This window comes from Xiphias gladius, chromosome 18, assembly GCF_016859285.1.
Source record: "Xiphias gladius isolate SHS-SW01 ecotype Sanya breed wild chromosome 18, ASM1685928v1, whole genome shotgun sequence".
Lineage (NCBI taxonomy): Eukaryota > Metazoa > Chordata > Actinopteri > Istiophoriformes > Xiphiidae > Xiphias > Xiphias gladius.
In genome coordinates, this window is record NC_053417.1 from 26,157,595 (window position 1) to 26,169,705 (window position 12,111).

The 12,111-nt window shown below is 42.5% G+C and overlaps 1 protein-coding gene across 2 annotated transcripts in view; it reads left to right on the forward strand.

The window, feature by feature from the left end:
• The first annotated feature begins 551 nt into the window (after window positions 1-551).
• Window positions 552-12,111, forward strand: part of jph2 (junctophilin 2) — a 27,244-nt gene continuing 15,684 nt past the window's right edge. For both annotated transcript variants that reach the window (XM_040153333.1, XM_040153334.1), the window contains exons 1-2: window positions 552-1,539; window positions 5,958-6,774. In XM_040153333.1, the coding sequence (XP_040009267.1) occupies window positions 1,161-1,539; window positions 5,958-6,774 (1,196 nt within the window). In that variant the 5' untranslated portion in view covers window positions 552-1,160. The remainder of the gene's footprint in view (window positions 1,540-5,957; window positions 6,775-12,111) is intronic.

Sequence of the window (12,111 nt, forward strand, 5' to 3'; positions counted from 1 at the left end):
AACTCAATTTATTGAAATAATCAATATCCGATAGATGAATAATTCCATTCATATAGTAAAACTATAGGTATACAATAAACATAATATTACCATATACCGTATAGGGTTACATATGCTGTTAAGTTACGTTATTAAAACCTCAACTGCGGACACGCATGCCTGAATGTCGAGGGAACATTATCCTGATCCCGTCTGACTTTTTGCCATAAAATCTGCGAGAACCATAGAAGCCAGTTACAGAAGATTTATCTCTTTCATCGAGCTTAATAGCCTGTTAGAGAACGATCGTGTTCAAACCGCATTAACTGTTCGTGTGTGTGTGTGTGTGTGTGTGTGTGTGTGTGTGTGTGTGTGTGTGGAGCAGACTCCTGAATGGCATTTACTTCGGTCCCGAAGTGGCAAGACCCTGGCACGGCTCCTTGCAGGCAACAGAGTAAGGATTGGGTTGTATTTTTGGAAGTGTGTGTGTGTGTGTGTGTGTGTGTGCGTTTGCGTGCGTGCGTGCTGTGTGTGTGTGTGTGTGTGTGTGTTGATTGGTCGCCTTGTTAGGTCTGCTAAAGTATTTCCAACAGCAGCGACTGTCGGGAGATAGCTGGGTGGCAGGGACAGGGGGAAGAGGGGCTTTTCTCCGTGGCCACCTGGAAAAAGCCATGTAAGACCCCCTGGCTCATTAAGACCTGGATGCAGAAATAATTCGATTTAAGAAGTGTTCGGCCAATTGGCTCCGAATGTGTAACGAGGCGTGATTTATTCCGGGAGGGAAACTGTAGGGTGGATGCGGTTCAGGAGAGCAGTCGACGAATCCAAGGGGGGAGACACTGGAAAATAGTCCGGGGAGCAAAACAAAAACCAAAAAGCAAAAAAAAAAAACCAAAACCAAATAAAGTTTCTGTAAAGCGTGAAGTGCGGCCGGGACCTTCATGGACGCGCTGAGAAATCCCCCCAGGAACCAGGTCCAAGGGAAGAAACCCGCTCAAGTTCAGCACTGAGGACAACTCCAGTCAGGTTTGATGTCAGGTGAAGGTGAAGTCAGACTGACGGAGCTTGCGTCTTCAGCCAGGTAACAGACTAAACCCGCTTGGCTTTCTGATCCCTGCCTTTTGTTTCGTTTTTCTTTTGTTGGTTTTTTTTTTTGGGGAGGGGGGGCGCCGAGGTGAGGCATGAGTGGGGGTCGCTTTGAGTTTGACGACGGCGGAGCCTACTGCGGAGGCTGGGAGGGGGGTAAAGCCCACGGCCATGGCATCTGCACCGGACCCAAAGGCCAGGGCGAGTTCTCCGGCTCCTGGAACTACGGCTTCGAGGTGGTGGGGGTCTACACCTGGCCCAGCGGAAACACCTACGAGGGGTACTGGTCGCAGGGGAAGCGTCACGGTCTGGGGTTAGAAACCAAGGGACACTGGATCTACCGAGGGGAATGGACTCACGGCTTCAAAGGGAGATACGGCATCCGGATCAGTGTTGGCAGTGGAGCCAAGTATGAAGGAACCTGGAACAATGGGCTTCAGGACGGATACGGAACCGAAACATATGCCGATGGAGGTGAGATCCTCATGATGATCATTGTGGTGCCAACAACAACCAAACGAAACAAAAAAAGCAATGCCACAGTGTGGAAATGCTGTTAAAGAGTAAAAGTCCTGCATTCGGCGTTTTACTTGAGTACAAAAGTTTCTGCATCTGCATATATTTAAAGCACCCAAAGTAAAAGCGCCCGTCACGCAGAATCACAACATGCGTTGATATAATTATTAAGACATCCATGTGTGAGCATCACTCTGATGCTGCAGCCGGTAAAACGTGAGGCTAGTCTCGACTTGAAGTAGTTGAAATGTATATACAGCTGGTAGCTTGACCGATAATAATACGTCGGAGTTTATTTCTCCATCAGATTTTCTATTCATAATCCGAATATGTAAAGTAACTAGTAACTAAAGATGTCAGATAAATGTAGCAAGAAAAAGCAGAATGTTTCCCTCTGTCCTGCGGTGGAGTGGAATAATAAGGTAAACTGAAAAACTGGAGTAAAGTGCAAGAACTTGAGTAAATATACTTAGTTACATTCGCCCACTGAGTTAAAGTACAAAAGTATTATCATCAGCATATACTTAAAGTACCAAAAGTAAAAGGTCTCATTATGCAGAATGGTCAATTTCACATTGAAGTGTGTAATATTATAATATTATTGGATGTTAATTAGTGATGAAGTAAAAGTAAATTTACTTTAAAGAAAGAAAAAAGAAATGTGGATGCGCATCAAAACAGCAGCTGCAGACCAACCGCAGCAGTGGAGGAAGCACTTAGATCCTTTACCCCAGTGAAAGTGGCAGTACTGCGACATGAAAATACTCCATTACAAGTAAAATTCCTGCAAAATGCCACTTTTGGAAAAGTATATAAGCAGTAATAGCACATTGTGTTCGTATGAAAAGTGATAATAATATATGTGTTATACTATTATGTATGATATTAATGAATTAATATCACTGATGCATTCATGTGTAAGCGGCATTTTACTGCTGGTTGGGTTGGAGCTCATTTTAACTTTTACGTTTACTGCTGGGTAGTTTAATCCAAAAAAATGCAGCATATTTTTCTAAGGCGATCGTACGTTTGTATGTCAAATCTTCATCTGTAAAGCAACTGCAGTTGTCAGACAACTGCAGTGGAACAAAAGTATAAAGTAGCACAAAATGGAAATACACGAGCAGGGTACGAGTACCTCACATTTGTACTGAAATACAGTACTTTGGTTTAATGTACTTAGTTACATTCCCCCACTGGACTTCTGCATGTAGCTGCTGCGATGACAGCAGAGGTGGAAGAGGTACTCAGATTCCTTCATTTAAATAAAATACTTTAGATCTATCGAAGTACAAAAATACTCTGTTACAAGTAAAAGTTCTGTCACTTAAGTAAGTACAAAAATATTATCAGTAAAATATATTTTGAGTATCAAAAGTAAAAGTACTGATTATGCAGAATGGCCCCTTGAAGGGTGTTCGGCTATTGTATTTTATATGAATGTTATTATTGATTAGGCAGTAGTAGTAGTTTGTAGTTAGTAGCATTTAAGGCAGTAACTGTTTGAGGCAGAGCTAATGTAACTACTTTACATATTGTTGGATAGTTTAATCTATAAACTTGCATTATATTTTATTAGTTGATTATATCTTTTGTATCTATTGTGAAATCTTAATCTGAAAAAGTAATAAAAGCTTTCTAATAAATGTAGTGGACTAAAAAGTGCAATATTTGCCCCTGGAATGTAGTGGATTTAAAGTAGCATGAAATGGAAATACTCAAGAAAGAGGTACCTCAAAATTGTAATAAAGTAGAGTACTTGAGTAAAAAGTTACTTTCCACCAGTGAGTTACAATTAGTGCGGCTGTTTAATGAGAGGATGAACTCTAAGCCATGCAAAATAACCACAGAAAGCCCCAAGCCAAGTCTGGCCATATGATCCATTGCACCAGGTTCATTGCGGGCGGCATGACGACAAACCACCGAGGGAAAAAAACAGAGGGGCCAGATGGTCCTTATGGTCGTTTATGATGCCTGTGTAACCAGAAGAAAATATCACTCTGCTGCTGTCAGTCAAGAGCTGCTCAAAGCTCGTTGGAAATAAAACCCCGCAGGAATGTTTTCCGTTTTGTTAAACTACACTGTCATCAGATCTTCTACTTGTGTAAACGGAGCAATACAAGCAAATAAGAAAAACTCTATTACTTAAGCAAGATTTTGAATGCTGGATTTTTTTGTAGTAAAAGTACTGTACATAGGCAAAATGTCTTAAAAGGGGAGGGGGTACTCATTATGCAGCACAATGTCCCCTCTTGGTGTTATATTATTATATTTTATCTTATTGGATTGTTTTACACGGGACGATCATGTTGTGGCTGGTGTAGGTGAAGCTGCTGTTAACTACTTTATATACTGTTGCATGGTTTCATATGTAAAAATGTATCATATCTTACAAACTGATCGCATTTTTTTTTTTAAATGTAAAACCTGAATCTGCAAAGCAACTACGTCTTTAAAATAAATGTAGCGCGGTAAAAAGTACATTAGTTCCCTCTGAAATGTGGTGAGGTAGAAGTATGAAGCAGGATAAAACTGAAATACTTGAGTAACGTACAAGTACCTTAAAATGCTACCGTACTTGAGTGAATGTACTGAGTTACTTTCCACCACTTACCATCAAGAATTTGTTGTTGATAGGCCAGATTCTTCCACAACAACTGAATGGTTTTCTCAAATGAGTGAATGAATTTAAATAAGAATTTTTTTTCATCCTAAAATACTCTCTCTAATCTTCTGGTGGTACCTGTATATCCCCACAGTTCTTGCATTTTACTGCAAGGAGGAAGCTTAACAAGTCGGAAAAATAAAATTCATTGGGTTTGGATAATAGCAGTGCCCCCCCCCTCCAATTAACAGCTGAGTCATCAAGATGAAGCCCAGTCTGGTGGAAGTTGCAGTGGGGGATGTGATAGCATCAGATGTCTGGATGTAATAATAGCCCGCAAGGCCCATGCCCTCCTGGCCTCACGGGCTGAGGCGTAGCCGTCACTATAATCCACACACATGTCAATTTTAGCAAGAGACCAGACCCCAAGTTGACAGGTCAGCGAGGGCATTAATGACGGGAACTTCTCACACTAAAGATACCCATGACATTCTGGCAGAAATAAAAGTGTGAGTAGTTTTATATGGAGCAAAATATTTTAACTCCATAGTTTACATATAAAAGCTTTGACCTAAATGATAACATCAGAATGCTAACATACCCACAATGACATTGCTAACATGCTAATCTTTAGCAGATACAATGTTTACCATGTTCACCACCTTAGCTTAGCCTATTAGCAAGCTGATTAGCACTAAGCACAGAGTGGTGCTGAGGCTGGTGGGAATTACATTAGTTTTACAGGTATTTGATCGTAAACCGAAATATACGAAAAAAAATTTGTCCAGATGATGGAGCTAGATGACAAAATTAAGGGATCACCTAAATTATTACAATTCATCCTCTGGGTACCATGAATATCATTACCAAATTTCATGGCAATCCATCCAATAGTTCACCAAAACCACCAGTCTCAAAGTCATGGTGGCACTAGAGTAAAAGTCAGGGGTTCACCAAAGTCATTGTCCAAGTCAGAGTTATCCTCTGGGGACCATTAATATAAGTATAAAATTTCATGACAGTCCATCCAGTAGCTGTTGAGATATGTCAGTCTGACCAAAGTAGTGGACCGATAGACAGACAGACCAACATTGTCATCTATAGAGCCACGCCCATAGTATGGTTAAAAAGCAAAACTTAAACAGTGTCTTCTGAGTGACAGAGGCAGCCGATAGTGTCAATGACCCCGTATGTACCCACAAAACGACCAGGCTCATCAGTTTTGCAGGGACATAAATCAAATTATTGGACAAATTATACGTTTGTCTAGATGATGGCGCTAAAGTTAGAGGATCACCAAAGTGATTACAATTCACCCTGAGAGGAAAATTAATGTCTGTACCAAATTTCTTTACAAACCATGGTGGTCTAAGAGGAAAAGTCAGGGGACCACCAAATACAGTATGGTTTGCTATCTAGAAACCATGAATGTGTGTACAACATTTTTGTGGCTATCCATCCAGGAGACGTTGCGATATTTTACAAGACGAGTGTAAAATTTGACCTGCTGGTTGCGCTAGACGAAAAGCCACGGTATCAACAAAGTCAGTAAGATTCATCTTCGGAGGAACCGTGAATGTTTGGACCAAATTTCATGGCAATCCATCAAACAGTTGTTGGGATTTTTTTGGAATGAACAATGGAGAGACAGACTTTTTAGCCATGCTAGCATGGCTAAAAACAGCCTCCGATGTTCAGTCTGTGGTGTGTTTAGAAAATAATTAAATTTAATTCTTAATAATTAAAACTCCCTGTTTTCTGATGTTTGCAGGTACTTTCCAGGGACAGTTCACTGGTGGGATGCGACACGGCTATGGTGTTCGTCAGAGCGTCCCCTATGGCATGGCAGCGGTCGTCCGCTCCCCTCTTCGTACCTCCTTGACCTCCCTTCGCAGCGAGCACAGCAACGGCACCGTCTTGCAGCAAGACATCCCCATCATCACCGCCACCAATGCCTCAGGTGAGGAGATGCCCGTCGCCACCCCCACCCATCTGGGACCATCCCACGGAGGCTTCGCCCTCACCCTCCAGGTGGACCCAGACACAGTGAAACCCAAGAAGAAGGGCCTGTTTCGCAGGGGCTCTCTTCTGGGCAAGCTGAAGAAGTCCGACTCGAGCACCTCGCTGTCCAGCCAGAAGAGCAAGATCAGCTTCCTGAGGACAGAATCGGCTCTCAGCTCCAACGCCAGCGACACCAACTCCACCATCAGCATCGGGGACGAGAGCCTGGCCGGAGCCGAGGATTTCCCCCCAGTGGAGGCCGACATCGACGCCACCACCACAGAGGTCTACATGGGCGAGTGGAAGAACGACAAGCGCTCAGGTTATGGAATAAGCGAAAGGTCCAGCGGGCTGAAGTACGAGGGCGAGTGGCTGAACAACCAGAGGCACGGCTACGGCTGCACCACCTTCGCGGAGGGAGGGAAAGAGGAGGGCAAGTACATGAACAACATGCTGGTGAAGGCCATGAAGAAGAGGGTGATCCAGTTGAAGGGAACCAAGATCAAGCAGAAGGTGGAGCGGGCAGTGGAGGGAGCTCAGAGGGCTGCGGCCATCGCCAAGCAGAAGGCAGAGATCGCTGCTTCCAGGTAAGACCAGCAAAGAGGAGAGATAATTATCCCAATGCTGTTTCAACCTGTTTAGCAATGACATGTTTATAAAGACAAACAAAACAAACATTACATTTGAACCACAGCACTAAGTGTCCGACTTTCAGAAATATACGTACCTGGTGATCTCAGAAAAAAACCCAAAAGGTGGTTTAACAACACTGACTGCTCCTTTGAAGGTATTTCACGAATCCTTAAAGTCTCTTCTAACCATCTGGATGAAAAAGAGCATGATATATGAAAAAAAAAAAAAGATTTCTAACCTGTTTCTCAAGTTGTTTGTCTTTTTCCTAATCCAAACCAAGAACATGAAACAAAATTTTAAGATTTGTTTATCCCTTTTTTTTTTGGTCAACATTAATGTTAAATATAGTGTCCGACCACTGTATTTTACATCCCAAAAAATGTATTTGACTGAAAGAGGCAACGTTTTGAACCCACCAGGTCTGCATTAGACAAATGGACGACACGACAAAGTGCGAGGTATGCGTTGACACCAAGTCCATTACATCAGGCTGAACTTCATCATGTGCACAATTCATGACAGGACTCGACGCATAATCAAGATAAAATACATTATCAGTGAAAAGAGAGAATCACAAAAACGGTCAAAGAAATCCTACACATATATCAGAAAAAATTAATAATTCAATTAAAAAAATAACAAGACAAGACTATAAGAAAATAGATATAAAATATATTATACTAAAATACCATATTTTGTGGGATTATTCTGATTGTTTTTGTGATGCTTTCAGGCACTGAATATGTATTTTATCTTGATTATGTATTGATTCTTATCATGCGTTGGACATATAATGTCGTCAGCGTCACGTAAGAAAATCTTGTGTCAAATATAGACTTTGCTCTTTGTCAGGCTGGCCATTCGCCATTGCCTTTTTCAGTCAAAGACATTCTTTTCGAGAGCCAAAATCCAGTGTGCAGACGCTGTACTTTTTTTTTCTTTCATTGAATCTGCTGTCCTGCAGCTGGCCTAAATGATAAAACAGAATAATTACTCGTTAGAAGAGTCTGTGAGTACTCTAGAAACTGGACACGGACTGGGGTTGGGTTTACCGAAACCCAACCCATGCAGGTAAATGAGGGTAACGGTTCATATGGAGACAGTAGCAAGTCATTATGTTAATACTGTACTATAGATAAGAAATAAATAATAATAAAGTGGCTGTTTGGACTGGCTTTGTTTGAACCGCAGGATTTCATATTACACTCTGGATACCCACATGTTCAAGACCATCTTGACTCACCATGATGGATATAAACCAAGTTGGGGCTCTGTTGCTAATCCTGTCTGTCTGAACTGGCAGTGTATGTGATATTTCAACAACTGAGACTGGACTAGCTTTTAAAGCTGCACTGTGCCAAGTTGCGGCTGCAACTGTTTGGATAGCTTTGAGTCCAGCTTAGCGGAGGGATGATTCGCGTGGAATTTAGGTTTTTTCTTATTAACTTTTCCAGCCCATAAAGCCCGAAAATGCAACACAAGACAAAGTCTTGCAGTAAATCATTGAAGAGCAAACAGAAAAACTCTGGGCTGGTAGGAATAAAATAAGACATAAGACAAATCGAAAAACGCAATTACAAATAAAATACAATAAAAATGGGGCAGCACATTTTCACCACACAGATAGAGGCAATATTCACTTCCTATCACGTTTGTTTCTTGTCTCGTAAATTAACAAGACTAAAAGGTCTACAGCCATGCTATCAGCTCTGTGAGGCTGTAAACGTTAGCCCTTGCAATCAGATTTCTAAAGAGCCAACGTCCACAATTGATTCAGCAAAATCGGGCTTTGTCCGACTCATTTTGGAGAAAGTTTCTCGTTTCACTTTCAAGTTTTAGCTCATCACTTCCTCAGTAACGAGATTTTCTAACCAGCGATCGCAGAACTTAATTTAGGCCACATACAGTATATGGCACGTTTGGCTCAAATCAAGAGGCTGAGGCAGGTTTTTAGGGCATTTGGGGAATAATGAAGCTGACCTCTGTTCTGGTCGTGAAAAAAATGTCAAATTCTGACACTGGGTTGTCTTTCTTTTGCCTCCTTTAGTGCCTGAAGTTGCAGAAATATTGATTTAAAAAAAAATTGGAACAAGCAATGTCACAATATCAGTTTACAGTTTATCCTTAGTGGCCCCTAATGCACCTTCAGAAAAAATGATTCCTTGTTAGGTTTCCCAGTGTCATTACAACACAGTTCTGCCCGTTGTTCACTGTGAAAATGTGAAAAGCAAATATGGACATGCATACTGTGGCAAATGAGTGCGCGAGTGTAATCTTAGAGGCCTCTGTTTGGTCGATGAAACCATGAGTTTATCATTACCAACTCCGAGCTGCTTTTAGAGTAATTTTGAGATTTTTAGACTCGGGGGCTCCATGTCCCACATGGTTATCCAACTGACGTGATTTTTTTCATTTAAATATACAGTAAGACTGTACCTCAACCCCCATCCCATCATTTAGCATTTAAGAGCAAGATACTCACATTTAATAAACGGTTTACAACACACTATCATGTGTTCGAAAAAGGATATTTTAAGTGTTTATTACTATAGTTCTAACTTCTCCTATGAAGACATAACAACACACGTAGCAGCTTACAACTACATTATAAACCATTCATTAAATGTTCACATTCTGCTTATAAATGGTAAAAACGGGGGATATAAAGTAAAGTGTTACCAAATAAAAATCAGAACAGACCCACTGAATTTACATGCATATTCAAAATATGATAATTGTCACTATAGCCATATGGAAATCAAACTAAGTATACAAAGTGATTTTATTTGACTTTTCTTCACAGGCTCACAGGAAGAGATGGACAACGTACCTTTGTTTGTCTCAAAAAAACCAACAACTTGTGTTTATACACTTGGGTTTTTGTACAGAACAAACAGGGCAGAAATAAAATGTTAATTTGTGAGCCTGAGGAGTGATGGACGGTAGATTTTGTTTCCTTTACAGAGCCTGGCTAGCTTCATATTTAACAGGTGGACATGACAAGCTTCTCATTTAGCTCTCACCGGGACGCGGAAAAAGTGTTTATCCCAAATTGTTGAACTATTCCTTTAACACACTGGCAGAACAGTTGCATTAGCACCTACCAGCGTGACAGGTCTTAGCTGCTGCTCATGATTAATCACCGCTATTACCTGTCTGACAAAGAGAGTGGATATAATACTATTTAAACCTCCTTCCAACGGGGCACTGCGAAATCAAGCAGGATAAGATCAATCGATCGATCAGTCTGTAAGAAAATGTGTTTTTCTCATGTGGTATATTGTTCATACGCGCACACGTCCACCTCCGGTCTGTCTTTGACCGTACAAGGCGATGGTGTTTTCGTCCACAGTCGTCTGAAAATAAGCTCAGTGTTTACAGCAGTGAGACTCGCACTGATGGACTGCAGAGCCCTGTCCCAGCAGATTGAAATCTAAATATTGTACTCTGAGGATAAGCAGTAAATAAGAGTTATGGGGCCGGCGTTCACTGTGTCAGTGCCTTAAGCTCACCTACAGCACATCCACAGGCGCTGGCCCGGCCAGAGCTGAGAATGGGAGCGGACCCTCGGTATCTGTGAACTGCTTTCAGGGACACCTCGGTGGCCCTCACAGGAAATACATCTTCAGCAAAGTCCTGAATATATAACACTTTAAACTGCTGGAAGACCAGCGGTGGAATGTAATAAGCTAAGTGCATTTACTCAAGTACCGCACTTGAGCACGGTTTTTGGTGCTTTTACTTTCCTTGAGTGTTTCCTTTAACGCTACTTTTTACCTCAACGCCACCACATTTCAGGTGTGAATGTTGTCCTTGACCTGCCGCTAAATTTATTTTGACAGCTGTGGTTTTTAGCTACTTTTCATATCAGAATTTTACACACGAAATTGTGGTTACGTCTCTATAACACACTGCGATTACATAGATTGATAAGTTCATGGCCTGACATAGAAGGAGATGAGTTATACAGCTCTCGTTACTTGCACACGCAGTTCGGCTCGTCGCGTGATAATGCAGAGAGTCTGACGTTGATAACTGTTGTGGTGTCTCTGCTTCGGCTTAATGAAAACTGCAAGTCATGTCTGAAGGATGGAAAACAATGGCCTTCGCGCAGCCTTCCGCTACCTCGGTCTCAAAGGCTTATCGCCTAAGGGGGTCAAAGAGGACACGGTGACGGCACCAAGGGGAGGGTGCCCCCTTCCTACAGCAAGGTGAAGGAGTTGGCCGCTGAATTCAATACGTGGCGCAGAGAGAGGCCTGGAAGATGACCCCCCCCCCCCGTCCTGGACCGTCACCACACAGGAGACCATTGTCCAGATCCATGGCGTGATCTTGACGGGATCCACGACCGCTGGACTAAGTGTGTAAATGTAGGAGGGGACTATGCTGAGAAGTAAAATGTGCTAGGTTTTTCTAAAATCGACTTCTTCTACCTCAGACCACGAACTTATCATCACCTCACGCAGATATAATATCCCGCTGGCTGGGGCCATCCCTCTCGCTTGAGGTACTTTATCTACGTTTTGCTGAAAATAAGTTGGATTTTGAATGAGGGACTTTTACTTGTGATGGAGTATTTTTACATTCTAGTATTGGTACTTGTACTCAAGTGAAGGGTCCAAATGCTTCGGCCAGCGCTGTGGAAGACTTAACTAAACAACGGCCACTCTGGATTGGTCCCACATATTAAAATGAAACCTGTTATTACACAAGCCGTGGAGACATGACACATCTGTTCCTGGCAGCGGTTTCCTCCCTTTATGATCCTTTGGCAAAGAAGTCGCGGGTTAAAAATAAATGTACAACCTGTGCACCGCATGGGGTGCCAGACCTGGCCTCTTGTAGTCCGGTTAGCTAAGCGTTCGCTGGCATTCAGGCACTCTGTGGACATTGTTCTGTCCTGTTGCGTGGGCTGCCGACGGGGCGTCTGGAGGAGGACCTGTGTGGCAGGACAGGGTGTAAATGACGCACACGCAGGGGCCCTTTAGTCACAGAGGAGCCCTGACTAAATATGGACAGGCGCACTCTTGCTGTATCACAATCACAGGGGAATGCAACAGCTGATTACCCCCAACTCCCCCCCCCCTCGCTTTCAAACCCCATCTTTCCTGCGTAGTCACAGACGCACACCCAGACTGCTTTTCTTATGCTCCCTCGCGCCGGCTCTTTCTTTCTGTCTGCACCTTTGTCTGAACATCTATTTCCGGCAGTAATTTCCCTCCTGTCCAGTCTTAGTAGATCAAAAAAACCTCGTCAAAAAACCTAGACAACCTCGTCTAAGTGGCCCACAA